This window comes from Elephas maximus, chromosome 22 (assembly GCF_024166365.1).
Source record: "Elephas maximus indicus isolate mEleMax1 chromosome 22, mEleMax1 primary haplotype, whole genome shotgun sequence".
Taxonomy (NCBI): Eukaryota; Metazoa; Chordata; class Mammalia; order Proboscidea; family Elephantidae; genus Elephas; species Elephas maximus.
The window spans coordinates 1,466,406-1,478,530 of NC_064840.1; the positions used below are offsets into that span (position 1 = coordinate 1,466,406).

General features: G+C 43.0%; 1 protein-coding gene across 1 annotated transcript; it reads right to left on the reverse strand.

Annotated features, from left to right (window-relative positions):
* Positions 1 to 7,809: 7,809 nt before the first annotated feature.
* RAN (RAN, member RAS oncogene family) lies at positions 7,810 to 11,693 on the reverse strand. Its single transcript, XM_049865587.1, has 7 exons — positions 11,600 to 11,693; positions 11,025 to 11,070; positions 10,431 to 10,515; positions 10,223 to 10,348; positions 8,641 to 8,828; positions 8,291 to 8,461; positions 7,810 to 8,189 (listed from the first exon to the last, which is right to left on the reverse strand). The coding sequence occupies exons 2-7, from the start codon at positions 11,058 to 11,060 to the stop codon at positions 8,145 to 8,147; spliced, it is 651 nt and encodes a 216-aa protein (XP_049721544.1). The 5' UTR covers positions 11,061 to 11,070; positions 11,600 to 11,693; the 3' UTR covers positions 7,810 to 8,144.
* Positions 11,694 to 12,125: the final 432 nt, after the last annotated feature.

The window sequence follows — 12,125 nt, forward strand, 5'->3', positions numbered from 1 at the left end:
TTGCATCCCGATACTTTGCTGAAATCTTCCATTAGTTCCAGTACTTTTCTTGTGGATTCTTTAGGGTTTTCTGTGTATAAGATCATATCATCTGCAAATTGAGATACTTTTTCTTCTTCCTTACCAATTTGGATGCCCTTTCTTTTTTTTTCTAGCCTAATTGCTCTGGCTAGGACCTCCAGCACAATGTTGATTGAGAGTGATGATAAAGGGCATCCTTGTCTGGTTCCCGATCTCAAGGGGAATGCTTTCAGATTCTCTCCATTTAGGATGATCTTGGCTGTTGGCTTTGTATAAATGCCCTTTATTACGCTGAGGAATTTTTCCTTCTATTTTTATTTTGCTGCAAGTTTTTATCATGAATGGGTGTTGGGCTTTGTCAAATGCCTTTTCTGCATCAATTGATAAGATCATGTCGTTTGTGTCTTTTGTTTATGTGATGGATTACATTGATTGCTTTTCTAATGTTGAATCATCCCTGCATACCTGGTATGAATCCCACTTGGTCATGGTGAATTATTTTTTTGATATGTTGTTGAATTCTATTGGCTAGAATTTTGTTGAGAACTTTTGCGTCTAAGTTCATGAGGGATATTGGTGTGTAATTTTCTTTTTTTTTTTGGTGTCTTTACCTGGTTTTGGTATCAGGGTTATGCTGGCTTCATAGAATGAATTTGGGAGTATTCCATCTTTTTCTATGTTCTTAAATACCTTTAGTAGTAGTGGTATTAACTCTTCTCTGAAAGGTTGGTAGAATTCTCCAGTGAAGCCATCAGGGCCAGGGCTTTTTCTTGTTTGGAGTTTTTAAATCACCTTTTCAAACTTTTCTTTTGTTATGGGTTTATTTAGTTGTTCAACCTGTTTGTGTTAATTTAGGTATGTAGTGAGTTTCTAAAAATTTGTCCATTTCTTCTAAGTCTTCAAATTTGTTAGAGTACAATTTTTCATAATATTGTTATGATTCTTTTCATTTCAGTTGGATCTGTTGTGATATCACCCATGTCGTTTCTTATTCAGGTTACTTGCTTCCTCTCCTGTTTTTCTTTTGTCAGTTTGGCCGCTGGTTTATTGATTTTGTTGATCTTTTCAAAGAACCAGTTTTTGGTCTTGTTAACTCTTTCAATTATTTTTCTCTTCTCTATTTCCTTCAATTCTGCTCTAATTCTGTTTTCTTCTGGGACCTAAGGATTTCTTTTGCTGCTCTCTTTCTATTTGTTTGAGTTGCGGGGATAATTCTTTGATTTTGGCCCTTTCTTCTTTTTGGATGTGTGCATTTATTGCTATAAATTGACCTCTGAGCATTGCTTTTGCTGTGTCCCAATGATTCTGGTAGGATGTTTTCATTCTCATTTGATTCTGTGAATTTCTTTATTCTGTCCTTAATTTCTTCTATAATCCAATAGTTTTTGAGCAAGGTGTTGTTCAGTTTCCACGTGTTTGATTTTTTTTCCCCCTTGCTTTTTCTGATGTTGATTTCTACTTCTACGGCTTTATTGTTAGAAAAGATGCTTTGTGATATTTCAATGTTTTGGACTCTGTTAAGACTTGCTTTATGTGTTAGAGAAGAAAGTATACTTCACTGCTGTTGGGTGGAGTGTTCTGTATATGTCTATGAGGTCAAGTTGGTTAACTGTGGCACTTAGGTCTTCCGCGTCTTTACTGAGCTTCTTTCTGGATGTTCTATCCTTCACCAAAAGTGGTGTGTTGAAGCCTCCTACTATTATTGTGGAGCTATCTCTCTTTTCAATGCTGTTAGTTTATGTATTTTGGAGCCCTGTCATTGGGTGCATAAATATTTATATAAATATTATGGTTATGTCTTCCTGGTGACCCTTTAATCATTATATAGTGTCCTTCCTTATCCTTTGTAGATTTTAAAGTCTATTTTGTCAGAAATTAATATTGCCACTTCTGCTATTTTTTGATTGTTTGCTTGAAATATTTTTTTCCATTCTTTGCATTTTAGTTTTTTTGTGTCTTCAAGTCTAAGGTTGTCTCTTGTAGGCAGCATATAGATGGATCAGGTTTTTTTTTTTTTTTTTAATCCATTCTGCCACTCCCTGTCTCTTTATTGGTGCATTTAGTCCATTTACATTCAGTGTAATTATGGATAGGTATGAATTTAGTGCTGTCATTTTGATGTCTTTTTTATGTGTTGTTGACAGTTTTTTTGTTTCACTTAATTTTCTGTGCCGAGTAGTTTTTCTTTATATGTTTTCTTTTCATTTTTTCATTGCTGTTGATTTTGTATTTCCTGAGTCTTTATGTTTTTCTTGTTTTTTATTTTGATGTGTAGCATTGTGTGTTTCCTTCATGGTTACCTTAATATTTACCTCTATTTTTCTAAGTTTAAACCTATCTTTTATTTCTTTATATCATCTTGACTTCCTCTGCACATGAAAGATCTATATTTTTTAGTCCCTCTTTTTTGTTTTAACCTTGTTATCTTTTACATAATGACATCTCTGTGTTCCCTCTTTTCAATGTTTAGCTTTGATTTCTTTTTCATGATTTCCCTATCTGGATTGATATCGGGTTGCTTTGTCCTGTGTTCTGGTTTTGGGTTGTTATCTGATGTTATTGATTTTCTAACCAGGGGACTCCCTTTAGTATTTCTTGTAATTTTGGTTTGGTTTTTGCAAATTCCCTAAATTTCTGTTTATCTGGAAATGTCCTAATTTCGCCATCATATTTGAGAGACAGTTTTGCTCGATATATAATTCTTGGCTGGCAATTTTCTTCCTGCAAGGCTTTATGTCATCACATTGCCTTCTTCCCTGCATGGTTTCTGCTGAGTAGTCTTATTGACTCTCCTTTGTAGGTGACTTCGTTTATCCCTAGCAGCTCTTAAAATTCTCTCTTTATCTTTGGTTTTGGCAAGTTTGATTATAATATGTCTCGGTGGCTTTCTTTCCGGATCTACCTTGTGTGTGGATCAATGAGCATCTTGGATAGATATCTTCTCATCTTTCTTGCTGTCAGGGAAGTTTGCTGCCAACAAATCTTCAACAATTTTCTCTGTATTTTCTCTTATCCCCCTCATTCTGGTACTCCAATCACTTGTAGGTTATTCCTCTTGATAGAGTCCCACATAATTCTTAAGGTTTCTTTCATTTAAAAAAAATTATTTTATCTGATTCTGCCTCAAGTATGTTGGTGTCAAGTACTTTATATTCAGTCTCACTAATTCTGACTTCCGCTGCATTAATTCTGCTTTGACATTCTATTGTTTAATTCTGAAATTTTACTGTTAATCTTCTAGATTTCCGTTTGCTTTCTATGGATTCTTGCAGGCTGTAAAATTTGTCACTATGCTCTTCTGTAATCTTCTTAAGTTCCTCTATTGCTTTGTCTGCGTGCCGCTTGGCTTGTTCTGTGTTTTGCCTGATCTCCTTCCTGATCTCTTGAAGAGTTCTGTAATCTTATGTATTCTACCTGGGGTAATTCCAGGAAGTTCTCTTCATTCCAAAGATTTTTTGATTCTTTGTTTTGGGAGCTTGCTGATGCCATCATCGTCTGCCTCTCTGTCATCGCCAAACCATCAATAAGTTATTGTAAGTATTTTATGTTTGCTTACTGTGTTCTGATACGTCTGAATAGGCTGCTCGAGTGAGCTAGCTTGATTATTGGCGCGTTTGAAGCTCTAACATCCTGTCACCAGGTGGTTAGAGCTGCAACTAGGTAAGTGAGCCCAAGAGTCCATTTACTTTTCTTGTATGGATTCAGCTCAGGTGTCCAGGTAGTCAGTCACCAAATGTGTGGTGCAGGCTCTAACCTATAGTCCTAGAGGAGCAGGGGTGATTGGTGTAGGCACAGGTATCTCACTGCAATAGGGGTCATGCACTGAGCAAGGCAGGTGGCTAACAGACGCCCCTGAGCATCTGTGAGGAAAGCTTGTCCCTGTTTCCTAGAGCTTGTAGGTGAGTGGGTTTTGCAGTTGGACTATGGATGCCTAATGCTGTTGCTTTAAGGACTGGGAGCTACCACTCACTCTTGGACCTGTCGCAGGTGACTAGGTGGCTTGGGCAGAACCAACAGTCCTCAGGCCCCTGATGTGGGTAGGTGAGGACTCCTATTAATAAATAGGCAGAGTGGTGTCAAAATGTCATGAACCTACTTCTCCACTATACAGCTGATACAGTTAAGGTTAGACTTCTGGTATATACCCTGTTGTACTGTGCTGAGACCGTATGCTGTTGTAATACAGGTCTATACAAGGGTGAAAGGCATTCAAAGTCCATGGACCCCTTATGCCTGTGTCTCGGCAAAGGAGCTGTTTCCGCCCTGAGTTCCTCGCTTACGAGAGCTGGCAGGTTATTTTTTCCTGTTTGTTAATTTGTTCCCTCTGAGACCAGGAGAATGGCTCAGGGCACATGACAGGTCCTACTTCCAGCCCAGGGGACGTGGCAATCTCTGAAACCAGCTCAGACCCAGTGCACAGTGGGAAGGAAACAGGTAAATGGAAGAGAGGTTTGTCCCAGTGGGGTGCTTTTAGATCCACGTGGTAGGTTAGATGCATGTACTTATCTTTTGCCGAGTGATGCTTTTCACTGCTTGTGGAGGTGTGAGTGGACTCTCCACTGCTCTCTCTCCTGATGTGGAAAACACGTCCCAAATGCCACTGCTCACGCTTCACCATGCTCGCACCAGTGGAATCAGCTTGGAGGGTGCCAGTTCCTGCTGAGTCAGATCTGACAACTCCTTGTTGCTTCTGAACCGTCTCTCCCTACCCCTGCTGTTCAGTCAGATTCCTCACCTTTGCTTTTGATGTTCAAGGCTCCTGGATTGTCATATATAATCGATTCCCTTGTTATTCTGGATCTTTTTTTGTAAGAGGGACCACAGGAAGCATTTGACTACTCTGCCATCTTGGCTCTGCTCCCCCTACAGTTTGCTTTTTAAAGGCAGGGAATTGAATGAACGTTCCTCTTCCTGTTCCTAAGGCATGACAGGCCCACACCTACTAACGGCAGTTTTAATTCAGTGAGTTAAATCTGACAAGGTTCTTGATTGTCCACTCCTTCCCCTGCTCCTCTACCCTAAAGAAAACAAGCTGGTATCAATGGACAAAATCAAACCAAACCAAACCCAGTGCCATCAAGTCGATTCTGACTCATAGCAACCCTATAGGACAGAGTAGAACTGCCCCATCGTTTCCAAAGAGCACCTGGCACATTCAAACTACCAACCCTTTGGTTAGCAGCCGTAGCACTTAACCACTATGCCACCAGGGTTTCCCAATGGACAAAAGATAGTGTACATTACAGACTTCGGGAAGGAAATGCCATCATGACTTGAAAATAGGTGTAAATGGTGTAATAAAATCCTTCCTGCCTCTTCTTACCCTATCCTCATCTTTAAACCCTCAATTTTTTTCACCTCAGGGTTTCCACTGGAAATCTAATAAACACAACTTTTGCCTTCATGGTGGTTAGACTAGTAAGCAAGACACTCACAAATTATGAAACTGCCACCCTGACTAGGGCTCTTAGAGACGATCCAGTGACGCCACAGTAACCTTGACCCAGTTAAGGTAAAAACCAGTGTGTGAGATCTAAAGCAGATCTGCAGAGGGAAGGAGCATTCTAGAAACAAAAAGCTGCAGTGATTGGATGCCCGGGTAAAGCATGGTGCCCCAGGTTGGGAAAGGAGCAGAGCCCCACACTCACAAGGCAATGCTACACATGACATCTGCTTTTTGAATGACTCTACGACCCGAACCAATGGCAAGGTTTAAGGTGGTGAGGTACATTTTACCTCCCCAACACAACTTGAAGATTGGTTAAAAGATGCTGGAAGGATTAAGGAAGATTAATAACGTCACATTTCTAGGACAGTTGCCTGCCCGACGTATCTGGTGCTCCTCCAAGCTCCCTAGGAGACTACAATTCCAAATCACTGCATTAGGCAGGACACCTAAGGCCCCAATATGGCCCCAGATCTATCAGTATGACGCAGTTTTAGAAAAAAAACGAGTAACTTGAGTTACTTCAGGTGTACCTATTAGCCAGGGAGTCAGTCCTCTCTGAAAGCTCAGTGTATTTTTGGAAATCTCTGCTCTTTCTGAGACATTTCATGTTGACACTGGTATGACCTAGAACACAATCTGCAGGATTTAAAGAAGCTAGCAGTGGATTCCACTTTACTTTACTACCCTAGGTTACGTAAGACGTAACATAAAGACAGTGCGGCCGATGAAGGCCTCCTTTGTGAGTCTTGGCCAAGATTTGTATGGCACAAACCAATAATAAAACTGCTTTTCAAAAGTACTTTATCCTACAAACCTCACCAATGACCCTACCAGAATAAGCCACATTTACTGTATTTTTCCTTAGTTTTTTGGTTCTAAAATACTATTTCCCAGTCTGAAGTTTGACCAGTGATGCCTGATTCAAGGCTTTCCCCAAGAGATTCCAGATCCCGAAATACATAATTGAGGACAAACTTTTACCATTTATATAAACTGGTTAGAAACGAATGAATGCCCCAGAAAATAGTCTTTGGTAACTACTCATAATTTCCTATAGTATTTAAGTACTACGGAAGATGATCCAGACAATCCGGGCAAAGTAGAAGCAATAAATTTTAGGGAAATTCTTTCGATTGACTTGTGAAGGTTCCCCAGCCCCACAGCTAACAGCTAAGTGAAGCTGCTTGTTAAGCACTATCTACACTCGCATTCTCTGAGGCCATACACATTTACATATTAAATTCAAAGGGTATGAACAAACAGCTTCATTATAGTATGTAGCTTTTCACATCTCACAGGCTACTAAAAACTGATCTTGAATACAGCACATCTACAGCTCAGACTTATAAGAATTCACCTAGCTATACCTGCTTATTCAACTTCACCCTTCTATTCCTGTTTTACTTACGTCTTAGTTTCTTTCCTATCTTCTTTAAATTAGGAAAGTAATCATCTAAATATAACTGGACATCTTCAGATAACCTTGGCAAACTGGAGTAGCTCTTGAAGGTTCTTGCTTCCTCTAGCGTGGAGGGGGCCAAACTCTCCTTCAGCAAGACAGACAAATTCCTATTCAACGCGACACCACGCAAAGATAAATGTTTAAACTGCTAAAAGAAATGTAGTTTGCAGTCTCAACTGCACATTACCGGGAAGTCCATTCTAATCTCTACCTCTCCATCATATTTTGTCTGTGTCTCTTTACTTGAACTGCCAACAAAAGCCTCTGGGGGAAAAAATGATCAAAAGCTCTAGTGTGGCCAACTAAAATCCTCAGTCAGTCAAAACATGTTTAAAGATTCAGGTTACTTGGAGCCAGCGGTAAACATGAAACTTCTCCCTAGAATATCAATTTTTCACCAAGCATTTAACATTAAAACAAAAAACAGTACAAAACATGCAATCATTTAACAGATTAGACTTCCCTTGTGTTCCTGCTGTCAACTAACTGTACGATTCTGTCCAACTTCAAGCTCTACATTAACACGGGATTACCTCTGCCATAAAAGCAACTGTAATTCTTAAAACGTCTGAAATATCCAAACCACATACCACCTTTACTGACAGCTCACATATAAACAAGCTTTTCAATAGGTGATACTATTTTGCCTAAACGAAGACAGACGGGTTTTAGCTTAACATTTATACTTCGTTTCTTATCAAATCCTTTGTCATACCAGCCAGCTTGTGAGGATTCCAATACAAAGTAGATGAAGGGAGTAATTAACCTAACAGGTTTCTGAGTGGTAATAACGAAGCCTTTTTAAACAGTAACCTGGCACAAATTCCTGGGTAGTGGTTTTAAAATCAGAAACAAGGGATGAGTTCACTTGCTTAGGTATTTGAAATACAACTTTATTCTGGTTCTAAACGAAAAGGAATGGGAATGACAGGAACAAACAAGATTTCACCACTGAATATTGTGATGTGACTGTAGCAGTCTTATATTTGAAACTCAGGAAGGAAACAACTGCGTTCCAAAACAGCTAAATATGCAGGTCCAAAAAAATGAAGGTTTTTTTTAACTGCCACATTCACTCCGAAGCCCATTCATCTCCTTCAGCATCCCAAAGATTATTATATAGCTAAAGTGGCAAACACGCTGCACCACTGACATCACAGGACAGTTGCCTATAAAACTAGACTTCTGACGCTGGGCTCCAGCTTCATTCTCTCACAGGTCGTCATCCTCATCCGGGAGAGCAGTTGTCTGCGCAACCTAGAGAAAAGAGAACAAGAGATTATTAATGTGGCAGGTTAAAGTCATTTAAAAGTAACATGCCAAATCTGAGAGCATTAACAGAAATTTTAACGTGATACCTCTAAATCATGCTCATATTGTGCTGCCAAAGCTGGGTCCATGACAACCTCTGGTGGGGCAAGAGCAGGCATGGCAACAAACTCCAAGTTAGGATCTCCAATTAGTTTTCTAGCAAGCCAAAGGAAGGGCTTTTCAAAGTTGTAGTTACTTTTGGCAGAAATGTCATAGTACTGTTTAAAAAAAAGTAAAATTAGTGTTTTTAAAAAAGTTACTAAAACAATTATTCAGGGGACATTCCACTAAGACAAAAATTTTCAATCCATACATAAAAAAAGACATTTATAGATCAGTGTCAGACCTATGCACAATTTTACCTAAGAATCTTAACTCAGTAAGTTAAGAAACATACCTGAAGATTCTTCTTTCGGTGGAAGACGATGGATTTTGCCTTAACTTTCCTGTCCTTGATGTCCACTTTGTTGCCACACAACACAATGGGGATGTTTTCACATACTCGAACCAGATCCCTATGCCAGTTAGGCACGTTCTTGTAAGTAACTCTCGATGTTACATCAAACATTATAATGGCACACTGGGCTGGAAGGAAAACTTGTAGTGATTAGAACACACCTAGGAGTTTACTACACAGATAAGAAATGCTAACAGCCATGGACCAGAGAGACTGTTATCTCAGGCCTGCTCTGTGTCATCTACAGCCCTCTATTTCAAGTGCTCTTTCAATTTTGAAAATCTTAAATGACTATAACAGTATAGTTTAAAATTTATTTCTTTATTTTATTGAGCTTTAGGTGAAAGTTTACAGCCCAAGTTAATTTCTCATTCAAGAACTTATACACGTTATTGGTTTTTTGACATCGGTAGCAATCCCCACAATGTGACAGCACACTCCCCCTTTCTACTCCAGGTTCCCTGTGTCCATTCATCCAGTTCCTGTCCCTTCCTGCCTTCTCTTCTTGCTTTTGGGCACCTTTATATTTTTTTAAAACAGCTTGAAAGACATGACTGTATAAATTTCTTCTCCTATACCTCCCAAATACTTCATTAACACTGCCTCATTCCCCAGGAAGTATCTGAAGTAGATTAAGGGCCTAGCATGGAGCCTGGGAATCCTCATTAAAAAAAATAAAACCTCATAAAATTTATTGAATGTATACTAGAAAATAGTATAGTTCTATTTCAAAAACCTCAGATAAATCCATATATTGACCTGTAGGGACGGTCATAATATAGTTAAAAAGGCAATAAACTACAGACTATTTACAAGCATGATATAACTTCTTTCTTAAAAAACAAACCCTATGTGTTCATTTGCACATGGTCAGAGCAAAAGGTGTAGACATTTTCAAACAACTCTGCATTAGGAAAGTGAGATTTCAGGAAAAATTAGTATTTTGTTTATTCATCTTTGTTTTGTTTGGTGCCACAATGACCATTTATTTCTTTTACAGTTCTTAAATACTTTGGAAAAAATTCTGTAAAAACTGGTACAAAGGAGAAATTAGTTGTCTTATACAACACTTGTAAGATATAGAGCCTAGCTCCTCCGATCCTAGTATCTGGTCAAAGTGGTTTTAACATAACAAACAAGAAATAATCCTTAATAACCACCAAAATATATACCTGAACCCACATTTCCAAATACTTAAGTTGCAGCAACAGCTTGTCTGTTGCTTACTGTTACTGCTTTTAAATTTTGAGCCTCGGTATAAATCATAATTTTGTTTTCTTTTTCAAAATAACACCTAGCATGACAAAGCATGAAATAAAATGACACACGACAACTTTCGTATTTCCTCCCCCTCCACCTATAAAACAATGGTCAGCTTGCTGTAGGCAGCATGTCTTTTTTTAATGTAATTATATAATCCCCAGTACACCCAGAATTAAGCCAAGTATATGCTGGAATGGACTTTGGACACTAGAATACAAATTCTTTCCAAAACTACTCAAGTCACAGAGGAGACACCTACCTTGGATATAATAGCCATCTCTCAGTCCCCCAAATTTCTCCTGACCAGCTGTATCCCACACGTTGAATTTAATGGGTCCTCTGTTAGTATGGAACACAAGGGGATGGACCTCAACACCCAAGGTGGCTGAAATACAAACATTTCAGATTAGTCACTGAATTATTCACTTCATAAAAATGTCCACAGACCCTTTTCTCCCCCCACATACCTACATACTTCTTCTCAAATTCACCAGTCAGATGACGTTTCACAAATGTAGTTTTTCCAGTACCACCATCACCAACCAATACGAGCTGTTGGGATACAATTTTCTTTCAAGAAACAAACTCAAAATATATTTCACAAGCCTGGAATCACGGAGTTGTTAGAAGTGCCTGGACAGTATTTTAACTCAGTTAACTGATATTTACACTTAGTTATTACGTGGCCCTGTTACATCTAAATGCTGTGAGTAAATCACACACGAAGACAGTTTTCATATAACGTCCTCCCCTTCCACCCAAATGGGGGTCAACTCCTCGGAAATAGCATGTCTTTCCCAAGAATTATGTAACCCCCGGTACGGGCGGCCCTACTGAGTTTCCTCACCCACAAACCAGGGCTAGCCCCCCTCCCCCGTCACGGAGAGAGAGAATTAAAGGACCTCGTGCGGTGTCAGCACACACAAAGCGGCCGGTCAGCAGGCGCTGGCAGGGACCGAGGGATCCCCTCAACAACAGCCGCTGCCCCGGCCCCTCCTGCCCGCCCCCGGCCAGCACCAGCCCAGAGGGGCCACCACCAGCCCAGAGGGGCCACCACGTACTTTAAACTGGACTTGGGGTTCTCCTTGGGCAGCCATCGTGATGGTCCTGCAAAGGAAGGGGGACGGCGTGACGCGGCCGGGTCGCCACATGGCCGGCCCACCCTGGACACCCCACGTGCCGCCGCGGCCACAAAGGCCGCGGCCCATTCATCCCGCGGGCGGGCGGGCGGGCGGCCGAGGAGGGCGGGGGTGCACGGGCGCCATGGCGGCCCTTCCCGACGCCCGAGACGCCGGCCGGGCCTGATGGGCCCAGGGCTGGGCGCGGCCGAGAGCGCCTGGTCACGGGGCCGCCGGGCAGGCCGAGGCGCAGCCCGCACCCCCGGAGGCCGCCCCGGAGCCTCGCCGCCCGCTCGGAGCTCCGGACGAGAGCAGGGACGGCGGCCCCGAGGCTGTGGGGAGGAAAGCGCGCCAAGGAGGCCGCCCGCCCGCCCGCCCGCCGTCCCGGAGCTAACCGTCTCCTCAGGGCCGCCGCCTCCCGCCCTCCGCTGCCCTCCGCTCGCCGCTCCGCCACGGCCCCGGCCCTCCCCGGCCGCCCGCCGGCCCTCTCCACCCCAGCGCCCGCTGCCCGCCGCTACCTTCGAGAAGCGTCTCCGGGCCCCGTCTGACTGAGGGATGGAAAGATGGCGGAAGCGCAATTCAAATGCCCGGAGACGCAGACGACGCCGGCGCGCGCTCAGGGCGGGGCAACGACGCGACGCGCTCCCACGCGGCCCCGACGGGAGCGCGCACGCACGCAGGCGGTGAGGGCGGCCGTAGCAGCCGCCGGGCCTGTGGGGCGGGGCTGGCGGCGCGCAGGGTGGGCGCGCGCGCTCCCGCCGGCCCTCGCGGTCCCGTTCCCGGCGGACTCCGGGCGCATGCGCCGACGCGCTCCCGGCGCGCCCAGCTCCCGCCGTGACTCAGAGGCGGAGGACGGGCTGCGGGCCTGGGCGGGAAAGTCGGGGCGCGGCCGGCGCACGCGGAGCACCGGGCCCTCAGTGCCGGGGGCTGGGGGCCTTGGCGTAGCGACCCACGCGTACCAGTTGTGCGAGCGTTCGCCATGGTGCAGGAGGCCCCCGCTTGTCCCGGGCTCCGAGCCATCCCTCCCTTGTCTCCCACATGCTC